The sequence below is a fragment of the Sinocyclocheilus rhinocerous genome, unplaced genomic scaffold (genome assembly GCF_001515625.1).
Source record: "Sinocyclocheilus rhinocerous isolate Xijiao unplaced genomic scaffold, SAMN03320098_v1.1 scaffold945, whole genome shotgun sequence".
Classification (NCBI taxonomy): domain Eukaryota; kingdom Metazoa; phylum Chordata; class Actinopteri; order Cypriniformes; family Cyprinidae; genus Sinocyclocheilus; species Sinocyclocheilus rhinocerous.
In genome coordinates this window covers 989,865-1,004,424 of record NW_015629570.1, presented here as the reverse complement: position 1 = coordinate 1,004,424, position 14,560 = coordinate 989,865, and the positions used below count along the sequence as shown (strand labels likewise).

Here is a 14,560-nt window from a genome sequence, read left to right as displayed (position 1 = left end):
TAAATTATGCTCTTGGGCACAATAAGCAAGCTAACATGCAGTACAATCTATATCTTCCATTCTATTTAAATATATATACATTTTAATCGATAAATTTTAGCGCGTCCTCAATAAGCGCATAAATGCCTAAGGAAACCCAGAGTATGACGTAAGAGCTAACCCGCGATGAATCAAAGCTCAAATAAAGCAAAATGACAGGGAATAAAACATAGTAAATTAGTCATCAGGTGGCATGTTCAATACAGCAGCATCTCAAGAGATCTCGAATCAATTAAGTAGCAGAAGTTATTACTCCACCACATGCGTGTGACGTCATAAACAACGGCCCTAAATTGTTGAACTAATGTGTTTCAAATGACGGAGATGCGACCGTGTTCGGGAAACAGTCGTGACTGGCTAGTTAGTTTCCACAAAAATGCATCGTACTATGGTGGTTAATCAGTGAGCTACGTCATTGTACGGGTAACGTACCCGATTGGCTGGCAGGTATGTATTAAAACCATTTAATGCACAGGTAGCCGTGCAGTATCCCTTACTTATCGCAGCAGCTTGACTGTTATTTAAGCACCTTAAGTTAGTAAAATGTCGAAAAGATGCAATAGAGAATAAAATTACTCAATTGCATTTGAAGTTATGTAATGTATATTAGGGTGTTTAAATAGGTGGCTGAAAGCACAGTACCACCATTGGTACTAGAAGTACCAACTATCGGTTTCAGATGATGTTTTTCTTGTATAACAGATATCTCTATCATTACATTTTGTATTGTGCATCTCAAGTTATTTTCACAATGTTGTGTATTTTTGTGCAACCAAGCTGCTGGTTTATAGCAACCATAATATAGATCAGTTTGTCTCCTCTCCTGTGAGAAAACTTCTTGTGGGGAACCTCCTTGGTGAATTTAATTTAAATTTAAAATCATTCTGAGGTAAAATTAAGCCAGCATTATAGTCAATGTGATTAACCGTGCAAGCCACCTGGGTTGGTTTAGCGCAAGGTGCTTTCCATCTTTTACCCAGTGCCAAGTTTTCAGCTGTGTTTAACCCAGCCATTTTTTGAGTGAACACGACCATGTTTTTAACAGATAAAAGAAACCAAGTAATTCTCAGTAATAACGGAGGCAAAAAAAATAAAAATACTATGGAGGTTAGATTAAAACCTTGCATTCCATGGAAATGTACAAAAGATCTCTTGCTGACAATCCTTTTTTCTCGGTTTATCTTACGAGGTAAGGGAAAACTGGTCTTGTTCGATGGGTTTTTCAACCCATGCACCAAGTCCCGCTTTGTAGAAAGCTTTGAAGAGAGTCTGTTTGGCCACGTGATATTCCACTGCCGCTTGTTTTGCCTCATGGTAGGAGCCTTGCCGAGATCCTTGGATCCGCAGAGTTTCACTGAGCTGAGAGAGGTAAAGGGATATTTGCTTTTAATATACCAAGTTACCATATTTATTAAAAATTAAACCTTGATTGTTTTGATTTATCCGTAAGCTATCATCCAACTTTACAGAAATGCTTTACCTTGGCATGTAGACAGACCCAGCGACTGTAGAGGGCGTGTTTACAGAGGTGAGACGGTCTTCCGAGATCATCTTTTCCTGTGGTGGCGTTAATGATCTCCAACCCCTGATCTCCGACTGTCCAGTTGACGCTGAAGTTGGGAGCTTTCCCAGGTTGCCTTGCTTCTGTGTTACTGATACCTGCAGAGGAAGGAAGTAACAGACATGGTTGGGCAAAGAGCTGAGAAAACTCATACAATCAATCATTCATTTGAGATGTTTTACCACTAAGAAGAGGTCTGTTGAGGGCAAATGGTTTGGGAAAATCGTCCATGTCTGCAATGCGCTGGTACGCGGCTCTGGAAAGATGGTCGGCGTGGTACAGACTTCCCAAAATTAAACTGGAGAAATAGATGGGTTCTGTAAAGTGACTCAGAAGAGACCCCTGGACTCCGATCACGTTCCATCTACGAAGGGAAAAAGAAAACCACAGATGTTTGAGAAGTACAGGTGTGCACTTGGCTGACAGAAGGAAACAAAGACATTGGTTGCAAGCGGCAAAACGGAGTCGCGCCCTGTGGACTACAGCATGATACTTATGCCACGGTACAAACCGTACCATGAAGGAATAACAACATCCTGATGTCAAGAGAGTGCACTCGCACACAGTCATATTTATGGCAACCATTGAAATGATCAGAAAAATAACACCTGGGATCTATAATCTCAATCACTGCGATTTCTCAGAATCCTTCAGAATAAGGTTTCTTCCAAAGGTGATGCATGAGATCGGAGCTCTCAAAAAGCCTCAGCTCACAGCTGGATGATAACGACTGCATTTAACTGGAGTGGGATTCTTGGCATCCAATGCGAGGCATGCGGATGTGTTTGCGGCAGCAGGCTTCCCTCAGCGGGGAGGCTGTTTTTTGGAGACCATAATCAGAGCCCTAATCAGGGGCCCAATGCCCCTGCTCCAGGGAGCCCCCTGCTCTGGAGAGAGCTGAAGTGATTGGGGTTTCAGAGCCAAGAAGACAGCCAATCAGCTGCTTTCTGAGTGCCGCTGGATGCAGGCGGCGGAATGCTAACGAGAGGGACTCGTTAAAGGTTGGGGGGGGGCACGAGGAAAAAAGTAAGACGGTCATAGGAAGCATTCCACATCGAGCAGATCAAGGAGACGTTTCACCACAAAAGTGGGCGACCTGATGTCAGCAGGCTTTTTTTCCCCCTTAAAAAGAATCATAAATCATCAAAGCTTCAGCCATGTTTTATTTAGAAAATGTGGTCGAAAATAAATTTTTTATTTTGTATGGAATTAAAATGGATTACAAATGTCAACTTTAAAATATCGTCTATATGGAAACAGTGTTAAGTCCTCTACTGACAGCATCTTACCTGGCAATCTTGTCACTACACGACATGGTTAGCAGTCGTTCTCCCTGCAACACTCCATCCCAGGTCTGAATGGTGTTACTCGTACGAACGGGTATTGTACCTTCTCCAGACTCAATCTTGGTTCGCAGTTGTCCGCGGGCCTTGCGGTTTGGATGTCGGTCACCCTGGTCTAGAAAGAGCGAGCTAGAATTTAGTTTACTACTTTTTAAAAACCGGTCCTTATTTTATTGTGGCATACAACAACAAAATGAGCAAATCCATCCATCCATCATAATTTACATACCCTCGGCTCCAGCCTCATGAGGGGAGAAGATCCGGGCGTCTCCGCAGGGCGACGTGCTGATATACAGATGGAACTCAATATCGTCTTTTAGCCGGTAGCCATGTTCACTACACCATCTGAATATGGATTTCTCATGTTCCTCAGTGCTGTCGCTAAAGAGAAAACACACACACACACTTTTGAGATCTGTGATGTCAACTGAGACAATTAGGAGGGCTTTGAAATGTCTATAATTTAAAACAGGTCCTTGGCCTGACACCCATCTCATCAAATCTGTCATTTATTATTTCACAGTGAATAAAGGTCATGTCTAATTGATTACACAGGCATATCCATGTCCACATCAATTCATGCTAATCGGCATCTGAGAAATTGATCCCAAAATAATCTTCCATATCCACAGGCTAATATGAATGATTTGTCAATTCTTAATGATTATAAAATTAAAGGACGATTAGACAGTAATGCTACCACCCAAACAATATTACATATTATTATTACTATTATTTATTAATATATCATTTATATATTTATTTTATAATTATAATTGTTTTTTAATTTTAACCGCATTAAACTGACAGTTGTTACATGATATAATAGCATGGAAATTATATATTAGTGTCAATTTAACATTAGTATGATTAAAAATATATAATTGCAAACATAAGATAAATATGTATACTTGTTTCACCTGAGGAAGTATTCCAGCTGACTGTACAGGTATCGGATGAGGGAGCGACGTGCGATGATCTCAGCATGGCAGTCGTTAAGGGCCAGTCCCCGATCACTCATGTACTCCCCATTTATACACTTGGTTCCCGTGGTGACGCAAATGACCTGAGCATCCTTCACATCCGTACCTGATAAAACGGTCAGCGGGATTTAGCCAAATAGGACATGTTCCTGTTTCAATGTTCCAGTCAAAAGTATGCATTGTGCTCACCAGTTGTCATGACAACACCCGCAAGGACTTTCCGCCGTGCGTGTGGAGACGTGAAGTTATCCGTCAACTCACTGAACTTTTCCACAACTAAACGAGAAACAGCATCCGCAAGGACCTGAGGAACCCACAACCATAACTATACAAACAACTGTATACTGCTAATAACAGTGCTAGCATGTCATCTAGCTAATCAGCAACGATGAAACTGCTGAAAGACTACAACCTTATGGAATAAACTCCAAGGATACATTAAATTGATGCTTTTAAAGTCAGAACATGTATCCATTTGAAAATGGTTGACAAAATGGCAAATGCTCGAACACAAAAGAAATTAACTGCTTGACTGACACTGAAAGATCCCTTTAGACAAAGGTGAGAGCGATGTGTTTTCCTGTTTGAGAAGTGCTCCTGTATCTGATTTTAATTAGGATTCTGTTTATTCTCTTTGGTTGTTATCAAAGGGGAATGGGAGGGATTATGAACTGGATTAACTAATGTGTAAATAATGCCGTGTACACTGGCGCACCGATTAAAGGTTTAATGCTGGAGTTCATTTGAAATCCAACTGAAACCTTCGTGTGTAGGTTCTGATTTAATTAAAATTGTTAAATGAAGACTGGCAGGAGCTTTATAAAGGACAAATGATAGTTAAGCAAAGCTACTGAAGCATTTAATCGCATTAAAATTGCTTTTTCAATATCAAGCTAGATAAAATGCGAGACAGAGTTCCTATGTATGTGGCCATATAGAAATGAACTGAATTAAAGGTGCAATAGGAGATTGTCTTCAGAAATGTTTTTTGTTATGCTGGTTGAAAGTCTCTTCACATCCCGATGGCAATCATTAAGTTAAGTGGTCTAAATGTATTTATCTGCATTTATATATTCTGTGGAAGGCGTAGGACCAAGAAATGTTCGTCCAATCAAAACGCTCGGTCCGAGCGTTTTAATTGGCTTTCCTACCTGCCTGCCAATGAATGTATCTGCATACCTCTGCGCACCCTGTTCGTGCAGACAGGATACGTCATCAGCGCGTTCACGCACGCTGTGCAGACAGAGCGAGAATGGCAGACAAACATCAACAACCCGACCTTCCTTCCTGGTATTGTAGGACTTCTAAAGTTTTCTCGCCGGTGATTGACACATGATGTAGCCCAGCGGTTCCCAATTCCAGTCCTCGCGCACATATTTTGCATGTCTCGCTTAGTTAACACACCCGATTCAGATAACCAACTCGTTAGAAGTGAGCTACGTGCATGAACAGTTCCGATCGATATGATCCCTTTTTTTTTGGGAAAAAAATTCCTATTGCTCCCTACTCCCTGAGCAGGGGTTTACTTCACTTTGGAACATGGGCTGAAATTGAGAACGGCTGCTGTAGCCCATTGTAGTAATGTTGTCTCTGGTATTCTGGTCTGTGAGTGTCTATGCGTTCAGGGGGCGTGGCTTTGGACGGCGATTGCAGGGAGGGTGGGACGTTCACTTTCAGTGCTATCAGGCTAAAGTTAGCATTTTCCAAGATCTCCCTACTGCACCTTTAATTTATGACATAGTTAGTTATGTTCATCGTTGCCTAAACTTAGTCCACCATATGATGTAATTTTGACCAAACAATGACCACTAACACAGTTAACACCTAGTGTTAGCTTAGGGGGAAAAACTAAGAATGTAGGAAAAAGAAAAAAAAACTGATATATGTTAATGTATAAAAATGTGATTATTTCATAAGAGAGACAATTGCAGTATGTCAATGGCCAGTGTTTTGATTGTGTCAAAGAGAAAGTGCTGTAAACAACAACCCCTAATAAAAGATGAGGTACACAGTTCTCACCTGAGGCAGGTGCAGCTGAAGTCCCTCTCTGGGGATTGGCTGTCGGGATGGTGTCTGGTCCAGTTGCATGTTAAAAAGTCCTGACAGAGCCGCTTGGGCCGCCCTCGCTTTCGCCAGCTTTTTATTCCGTCCGGAGCCTTGGAACATCTGAGTTTCTACGGTAACTGCCATTGTAAAGTTCTTGGCATGGCTTTCACCGCTCTCAGCCACAAACTCATACTTCAGACCTGGCCGAAGCTCATTTAGGATCATCACAGCGTTTTTGCCACTGCCTGTAGGGGGCGTTGTGGGTGCAGGGGGTAGTTGGAGAGGAGGATATGACCTGTTGTTGTTTTTCAGCGCCACGGGCAGAGGAAATTCGTTTAGGGAGCAGAGAGACCCATTGCTGCCAAGACTCAGGTAGAAGGGGTCTTCAGGTGGTGCGGGTGTCTCAAATCCGTTAAATAGCATGTCTGGGAAATCTGCTTGATCTGAGGTGAAGTCTGCGTTAACAGTCAGCGTTCGGCCCATCGCGAGGTGAGCTTCAGACGCATTGGGAAACTGAACGAAAGAGCGTAGCGCTTTTTCGGCCGCATTCAGTTTGGCTTTCTTCTTCGTTGGGCCTGAGCCCTCAAATAACTGTCCATTAACCTCAATGGTCATAATGAACACAGGTGCATGTACCGGCCCCGTCTGAGACAGAAGTTTGTACTGCAGTCCCGGTTTGATTTCGTTCAGTTGCATGAGAGCATTTTTCGGCAAGGCTGGCCCTTGCGGTTTCCTGCGCTTCTTGGGCCGGAATTTGGAATGCCCGTGGCCTTTGTTGCCCTCCTCCAGAGGGCGTTTCCTGCTCAATCCCCGAGCGTTTCCATTAGCTAAGTGAGGCCCCTCCCCCAGCACTTCTTTGGAGGAGAGGTTGTCCAGGTTGCGGTTTTCTTTAACGTCCACGCTACACGAACCTGTGATGTCCAGAGAGAGTAACTTACAATGCCTTCCATGCAGGACCTTGTAAATGTAAAATTTAGAGATTCTTTCATCTCTCTTTGTAACTGGATTGAAATGATAGCATCCTAAAAGCAGGTTTAGTCTAAAACATTTAACATTATGACAATATTAATATGGTTTAAAAATATTAATATTGCTTTCAGAATTTTTTTTTTTTTTTAGCCATGACACTTAGATTGAGAGCAAATTGCTTTGTTAACATAAAAAGAAATTGTATACCAAACTTGCAGCACATAATCTCTTTATTTCCATTATTTAGATAGAACAATTAATTGTAAATACCTACATTTTCCTGGGAATCCTGGAAATATATACTTCACCCCAAATATATATATTTTTGACTGTATTATTAAATACAGAATGTGCCATTTTCACCCTTACTAAAGAACAACTGCAAACTACCAAAACATCATATCAACCAGTTGCCAAAGCTGATGGAAATGAGTGTAAATTCTCATTTATAACATCCTGCAGTAAAAGCTTGACAAGTTACTCCATTTGGTGCTCAGGAAATCTAAATTAAAAGAGAGAGAACAGACAGACAGAAACAACTGATATAGAAAGTGCTACCAGAAAATCAATCTCAGATGTCAGTTTGGGACAATCTTGTCAATAGAGTCGTTCCCATCTGAGACAGCAGTTTGCACTGTGGTTGTCGTATCATCTCATCAAGTTGCGTCACACAATGTTTCAGCAAGAATAGCCTTGGAAAGTGAAGCAGACACGACTTTTGTTGTCCTTCTCCAGAGGGAGTTTCATTGGATCTCCGGTGGAAGATGTACAGGTAGCAACACAAACCTGTGATGTCCAGAGAAAGTAACTTCGGTCCAAGAGCTTCAAATGTTTCATTCATCTCTCTGTAACTGGATTGAGATTGTTATCTTCTAAAAGTCAATTACAAACACTAACAATTATAATGCGGGCAATTAATGTCAGCTTTCCTTGAAGGAGAGGTTGTCCAGGTTGCGGTTTTCTTTAACGTCCATGCTAACATTCAGATGTCAGCTTTTTAGTGATTATAAAGGAAGCGCTCTTTGTTTGCATTCTGCCATGCCAAACCATGCACGCAGCAGTCCATGCTTGCTTTTCTGTTAAAAATAATGGTTTGTGAATGTTGATGCTTTAAATAACAAATATTTTATCGGGGGCGTTTAAGCTGGGATGTTGTGGCTAAGCGAAACGGAACTTACTATGTACTGAAAAACTACTTTTATGCGGGAGGGAGCGGGGCAAAACATGAATGTTGCAGGCGGGAGCGGGACAAGACAACATATATTTCTGCGGGAGTGGGCGGGTGCGGGACTGAAAAATCCATCCCGCTCAGGTCTCTACTTTGTACTTAGTATCATCTTGTTCAGTTGCACTACAGCATTTTTTGCCAAGACTGGCTCTTGTGTTTTCCTGTGCTTCTTGGGCATCATTGTGGAATAATCATGGCCTTGGTTGCCTTCCACTAGAGACCGTTTCCTGCCGTATTCCTCATGGGTCCCCAAGGGCTTCCTTCATAATTCTGTCTAAGTTGTGGTTATCATCCATGTCAAATGAACCTATGATGTCCAGAGAGAGCAACTTTGGCTTTTGATTCAGAAGCTTGTTAAAATGTTAAATCAGTGACAGAAAGGGAAAGATCAACTGAAAGAATTGGAAGTTAAGCGATATAGGAATCAACGGTCAATCTTAAAGTACACCCCCATCTTCTTACCTTACCCTGTTTGCAACCTTTAATACAGATGAAAGTAAAAGTCAGTAAACAAGGGGGAAAAAAACAAAAACACCACATGGTGTCCACAGATGATTCTTCATATAGTACAAACATTTTACTCCAAACATCGGAAAATGTTCAGTAACAAGAGTCAAAACTCCACACAGGTTTTGCGTTGGAGTGTGAGAGTTTTAGAGTTTTCAACAGCCTTCACTTTTCCTCTGCGCTGCCTGTCTACAAATTGTCCTCCTGTGCACGGTGTTAACTTCCTGACCATGCCCCCCATAGACTCTAAGGGTACTAGGGATTGTGCACTAGCTCAAAGGCAACAATCAAGTGGAAAACATGTAACAGGATCTCACTGATAGGGTGTAAAAAAGCAGAAGAGTGCAGAATTCAAGGGCTGTCACTATTTGTGTACTATCTGTAATCTGCTATTCTGTTCCAGATTCTTGGGATTTTTTTTGGAGCTTTCAGGTACCCTCTTTTTTGAATCATCTATGGCCCAGTTTCACAGACAGAGCTTAGCTTAAGCCAGGACTAGGCCTTAGTTAAATTAGAATATTTAAGCAGCTTTTATTAAAATTACTTATAAAAACAACATTACTGGCGTGCATCTTGAGACAAAACAATGGCACTGACATATTTTAAGATATGTCAGTGCAAGTTATTTTCAGTTGAGACAGCTCAAACATGCATTTTAGTCTAGGACTAGCCTTAAGCCTCGTCTGTGAAACTGGGGCTATATCAGTTAACTGCCAAAAAATGACAATGACACTGCTAATAACAATGCAACACTGCAGTTTTCGGAGTGTACAGGCTATGCACATCAGCTACAAAACAATGCATATGGAAAGAAAGGAAAGAACTGCTTGTGAAAATGGCTTGGCGTTGTACCTAATACATAAGAAAACACAATAAAGATGGACTGTGGATTTTCCTCAGGAGGTCAAACATACCTCTTTAAACCATTGAAATCTTTTCATCTGCTCTGAATTTAGGATTAGAGTCAAACAGAGAGGAATATCTGACTAGGTCCTGAGGATAAGTCTTCCATTTTTCCACTTTTAAACAAATGTCATATTTTTTGGCACTTTTCAATAATGCATAAATCAGAACATTGAACATTTTTTGTTATCCACATATGAATTTCCAAATGGAGGTAGATATGGAAAAATGACAGAACACTCACTCATGCGTTTCTCTTCCTCCACATCCAGACTGCAGAGCTTCTGCTGCCCCCTGGGCCGCCCACCGGCTCCTATTGCAGAGAAACCAAGGACATTTAAAATTCATCTCCAATCATGATTTCTGCGCACTGAAGTCATCTGTTTCCACTTACACCCTCCGCCTGCTCCCTTAATGAGGCTAATTAACCAGCTTTAATGATGGGAGACAACTAATGTGCAGGTGCAATTATTGCCCAATTAAATGCTAACATTCCCCTAATGAATCAGTGAAAGAGACAGGCAGAGCACGCTTTGAGAAAACGGTCACTTTTAGCACTCGAGCCTCAGCTTGAGTGTGAACAGAAAAAAAGTTTAGAGGAATTAAACGTCTGTCGGGGAGGAACAGTTCTGTTTATTGGATCTATTACTTGAACATACTTAAAAACTGAGGTCATACCAGTTAGAAACGACATCAAAAAGGAAAGATGAATATTGGCAGAAACAAAATAACTGAATCCAAAGGCAGGGAGATATGGAAGCGTCTGTACAGATAGGCTTGAACGAGGACATGGCCGCGTGAAGTGGATACAGTCGATAAGAGAGTCTGTGATAAACAAGCCTGAGAAGCTTGATAAATCACAAAAGCTATTAAACGTGAGTGACATGCACAGGCACTTCAACAGAAGCTTTTTAAAGGCGATAAACTGACACTTTAGACATAAACACCATTTTATTTCCTGTCATCTCAAGTTTTCAATCTTGACGAAACGTCCCATTTGATGCTGGACTGAGCTGAGAAAAAGTCTTGAAATCAAAATACCTTCCTCTTAGAAACCATTATGAATGCAAGAACTGGAAAATAAGGTGTCGGGAGTTGGATAAAATCACATTCTGAATGCGAAATCTGTCCACATTTCACTCAGAGATAAGTGCACCTGCTCATTGATGGTGATCACCGATTGATGTTGATGGCGGTAAAACGCCATAAAAGAAGGGTTAGCTGTGGTGAACCTCATGAAAATGAAAGCCCGTGGGATAATAGGAGGCATTTCTCACAGTGTGATGCCTGACACATTAGCGAGCGGGATTGATAAATTAGCCTACATCACTCACCATTCAACATCTGCTTTTATAAACGGGAACATGCAACGGGAATGGGAACATACAGACATTTATTGTATTCTACTTGACCTCAGTTTTTCTTTGAATTATTGTTTGGTCATTAAAACAAATATTCAGTCAAATTGGAGTCAAGCTGTATAAAATGATCACTAAACTTGCTTGTGACTCTATAACTGAACTTTTGGCTTGAACTCTTAAACCTTGCCGTTCTTAAAGTAAAAAAAAAACACTTGGCTCTCTTAACGGAGTGTTTAAGATATCAGCTATTAGCTCAAGGCATTTTTGAGTTGAAATGACATCACAGACACTGTTAGCATGTTGGAAACTGCATTTGGTGCTTTAAAACAGCACAGGACGGTGCATTAAAGCAGCACTATGTAACTTTTGGCGCTCTAGCAGTTAATAAACAGAACTGCACACATCCCGCGGAAGAACATTCCAACCGGAGCTACTTCTCTAAGTTTATGTCTATGGCGATTCACGCAGGTATGTGTTACTCCGCAGCGGTGACGACCCGACCAGGCTACAATAGTCCAAATATAAGTACTTATTATAAGTGTACCGTAGTGATTCGGAATAAGACAAAAACGCGGTTTGGAAGATGAATTCATGATGTACTCGCTCATTATATACATTTTGCAAATTTTGAACAGAAAAAGTTACATAGTGCTGCTTTAAATGCCACTCTTGTTCAGCACCATGGAGAGCTGTGAGCTAAGAAAGATGAATTCAGGACCACGGAGAGCAGACGGCTTAGAATGCACAGTGGGTCTTTTTGAGTGAAGAGTAGATGTACGATCATAAGACGAAGCTTGAACGCGAGCAATAGCTTAGCTCTACGACCCTCCAGCTCATCAGGAAACACTACTGGAGTGAGAGAGACCAAAGGGAGAGCAGAAGAAATGCAGAAAGGGATAGAAAGAGATCTGGACAGAGAAAGGTGTGTGTTGGAGTGCATGTTTTATTCTGTTCTTGTGCAGACTGAGAAAGACATTTGGCCTGATTCTCTCCAAGTGTCAGCAAAAGTAAAGAAACAAACTTTCGGTGTCAGCCTGTAAGGTATTACAGTCCACAAGTAGGCCTACTACAAGTTTGGATTAAAGGTAAGTGCAACTAACAGGGCTGTTGCCGAACAGAAATGCCAACTCATTCTTGCAGTCATCCTACCCCAAACATTGGTCTGTTTTAAGATCCTGATCTGTTCAACATGGGCTCAACCAATGGTGTGAGTTTGGGGCGTGGCTATCTGTTTGACTGACTAACAACAGGCAATGACAGTGTTCAGAAAACCTGTTTGAAAACAATCAGCTTTTCCATTTAGCCACACAAGTGACACAGAAATTGACAATGTTCCTACTCAAAGAAATCATTTCCACCTGAAATCAACTCTACAAGATATTTTACAATGACCTGACTTGAAGTCTCTGAAAAGAGGTCGGTTTCATTTTAAAGAGCACTTTTATGGCCAGAGCTTCTTTAAACAATAAAATGCATAAAAATGTACTTTGAAAACACATCAAAAGGATTTACTTTTACAAAGATTGGTTTAAAACACATGAAAATTCAACTAACATAATATTTTTAATAGACGCACAAAACATTCTGCCTACCTTCATTCATTGTCATGCTGATGATGCCTGTGGGGGAAAAAAAAAAACAGTGACAGACCAATACATAACGTTAGTTACTACATAATATACAAGACTTAAAAAAAAAGGTCTTTCATCAAAAACTGGTAATACTGGTAAGGCAATAAGTAGTTCTGCTTTTATATGTGAGCTCAGCTTTGCAAATGTGTCATGGTTTCTATGAACTCTTAGCACACAATGCTAACAGGCTTTAGCATCAGAGTTAATCAAATAAAGCTCGCCCTCTTTCAGACAATTAGCAGCTGCCAGTACTGCCATGTCTTCTCCACAGGACCTGTAAAATTTTTATGACAGCATTCGTTTAGTGTCGATTCCGTAGGGACTCGGCGGGCAGCAGCAGGGCTGCGTGTCAATTCGTAAAGCCAATCAAGTGATTTCATCATTTAACACACATGAACTGAGACACACACACACACACACACACACCAACAGTGATAGAGAGAGAGCTAGAAAAATGGAGTCAGCCATACTAAGACAGAATAAAGTTGCATTTTTTCCCATTGAGTTTATATTGAGTCTAAAATGAAGAAGAAAAAAGAGGAAAAAGAAGAAAATTGTTTATTCATGTCGTTACTCATTTACAAAAATGTGTTAGTGTTTTGGTTTTTTTGGCCCATACAATGTCAATGGGGTCCAATGTTATGTTGTTTTGGACCCCATTGACTTCCATTATATGGACAAAAACAGTTAAAACATTGTTCAAAATATCTTCTTTTGTGTTCCGCAGAAGTCAGTCAGTCATACAGGTTTGGAACGACATGAGGGCGAGTAAACAACTTGACTTTTTATTTTTGTTTGAACTAGAAGTAAACTTCTAAAAATGTGAAAAGCCCCCATTATTCCTAACACATGAAGGAGCAAACACAGGTGCCACTGATGTTACGGGTGAGAACAGGTGGGATAGATGGCACACTTTATCAGCAAAGCTCCAGACCAGACCACATGCCACAGAGACGGATCTATCGCCGAGTCCATCAGAAGGAAAAAAAGAGGGAGAGAGTGTGAAAGTGAGAGAAGGAGACAGGTGGGCTGGACACGGTCTCAGTCTCGGCTGGTCAAACCTGAACCGCTTGAGCTCAATCTGAATTTATTCCCCCCTCCAGTAGATTAAACTCACAGTCCATCCCCAAGGACTTCACTCCACTACACTTGGTCTGGAGGAAATGGGTTTTTTTATCTCCATGTTTGAGCATGAAAGACGATGGCACAGGGTGTAGAAACGCTTAAGTAACCATGTTTATCTAATTTGCTGTGCCACATTTCTGTTCAAAATTCTATGTTTTCAACCAGGCATCCATAAGAAAATAAGTCGGCTTTTTGTGTGTGTGTGTGTGTATTTTCACCCAGCTGATGCCAGAAAGTTTGTAATCCTTGCTTGAGGATTATTTACCACTGCAGAATTATTCCTAGACAGCAATCAACTGAAAAATAAATAAATAATAATAATAAAATTGAGCTGCGTTTCTGAAGAAATAAGGTACTTCTTATTTTTTTTAAAAAGAAAATAATAATAATATTAACAACCTTTATAATATTTTTTATTTATCATTATATAAATATATACTAGATGCAATTTACAAATATATTACTACATACAATAAATATGAATCTTTTTTGAATTTTTGAATTTCTTTTTCAAAAATTACCATTACACTTATCCATTCAATTGGCCTTTAGAACAAGAAAATATCAAATAGACAAAAAAAATTATTACTGAAATATGATTTTTTATTATTATTATTTACACTTCTTGCAATTCTCATCCCTGCTTAATAACGCTTTATCAACTAGAAAGCTGCAAAACGAATTGCTCAACCACAGAGGTTGCCCATTGTAAAGGGGATTATGGGATAAAGGCAAGATCATACCAAGAGGGAAGGTTTGTATTATACTAAAACAATTGCTTATCAAGACCTCCATCCAGCAATTTTAAGAGACCGTGAGCTACAAATGAGCAGGGAAGACATGCGTCCATCAGAGCATCACGAT

General features: G+C 40.5%; 1 protein-coding gene across 1 annotated transcript; it reads right to left on the bottom strand.

Annotated features, from left to right (window-relative positions):
• Positions 1-738: 738 nt before the first annotated feature.
• On the bottom strand, positions 739-12,562 carry LOC107739329 (double-stranded RNA-specific editase 1-like). Its single transcript, XM_016551419.1, has 10 exons — positions 12,533-12,562; positions 9,824-9,892; positions 5,946-6,883; positions 4,116-4,230; positions 3,864-4,032; positions 3,173-3,324; positions 2,890-3,058; positions 1,783-1,964; positions 1,520-1,698; positions 739-1,398 (listed from the first exon to the last, which is right to left on the bottom strand). The coding sequence occupies exons 1-10, from the start codon at positions 12,546-12,548 to the stop codon at positions 1,222-1,224; spliced, it is 2,166 nt and encodes a 721-aa protein (XP_016406905.1). The 5' UTR covers positions 12,549-12,562; the 3' UTR covers positions 739-1,221.
• Positions 12,563-14,560: the final 1,998 nt, after the last annotated feature.

Bases quoted from the DNA above. Each gene is read 5' to 3' on its own strand.
- LOC107739329 (XM_016551419.1), bottom strand. The intron at 6,884-9,823 runs GTGAGTGTTCTG...TGGACATCACAG, and splicing joins GGAGGAAGAGAAACGCATGA to GTTCGTGTAGCGTGGACGTT. The intron at 4,033-4,115 runs GTGAGCACAATG...CCGTTTTATCAG, and splicing joins GGGTGTTGTCATGACAACTG to GTACGGATGTGAAGGATGCT.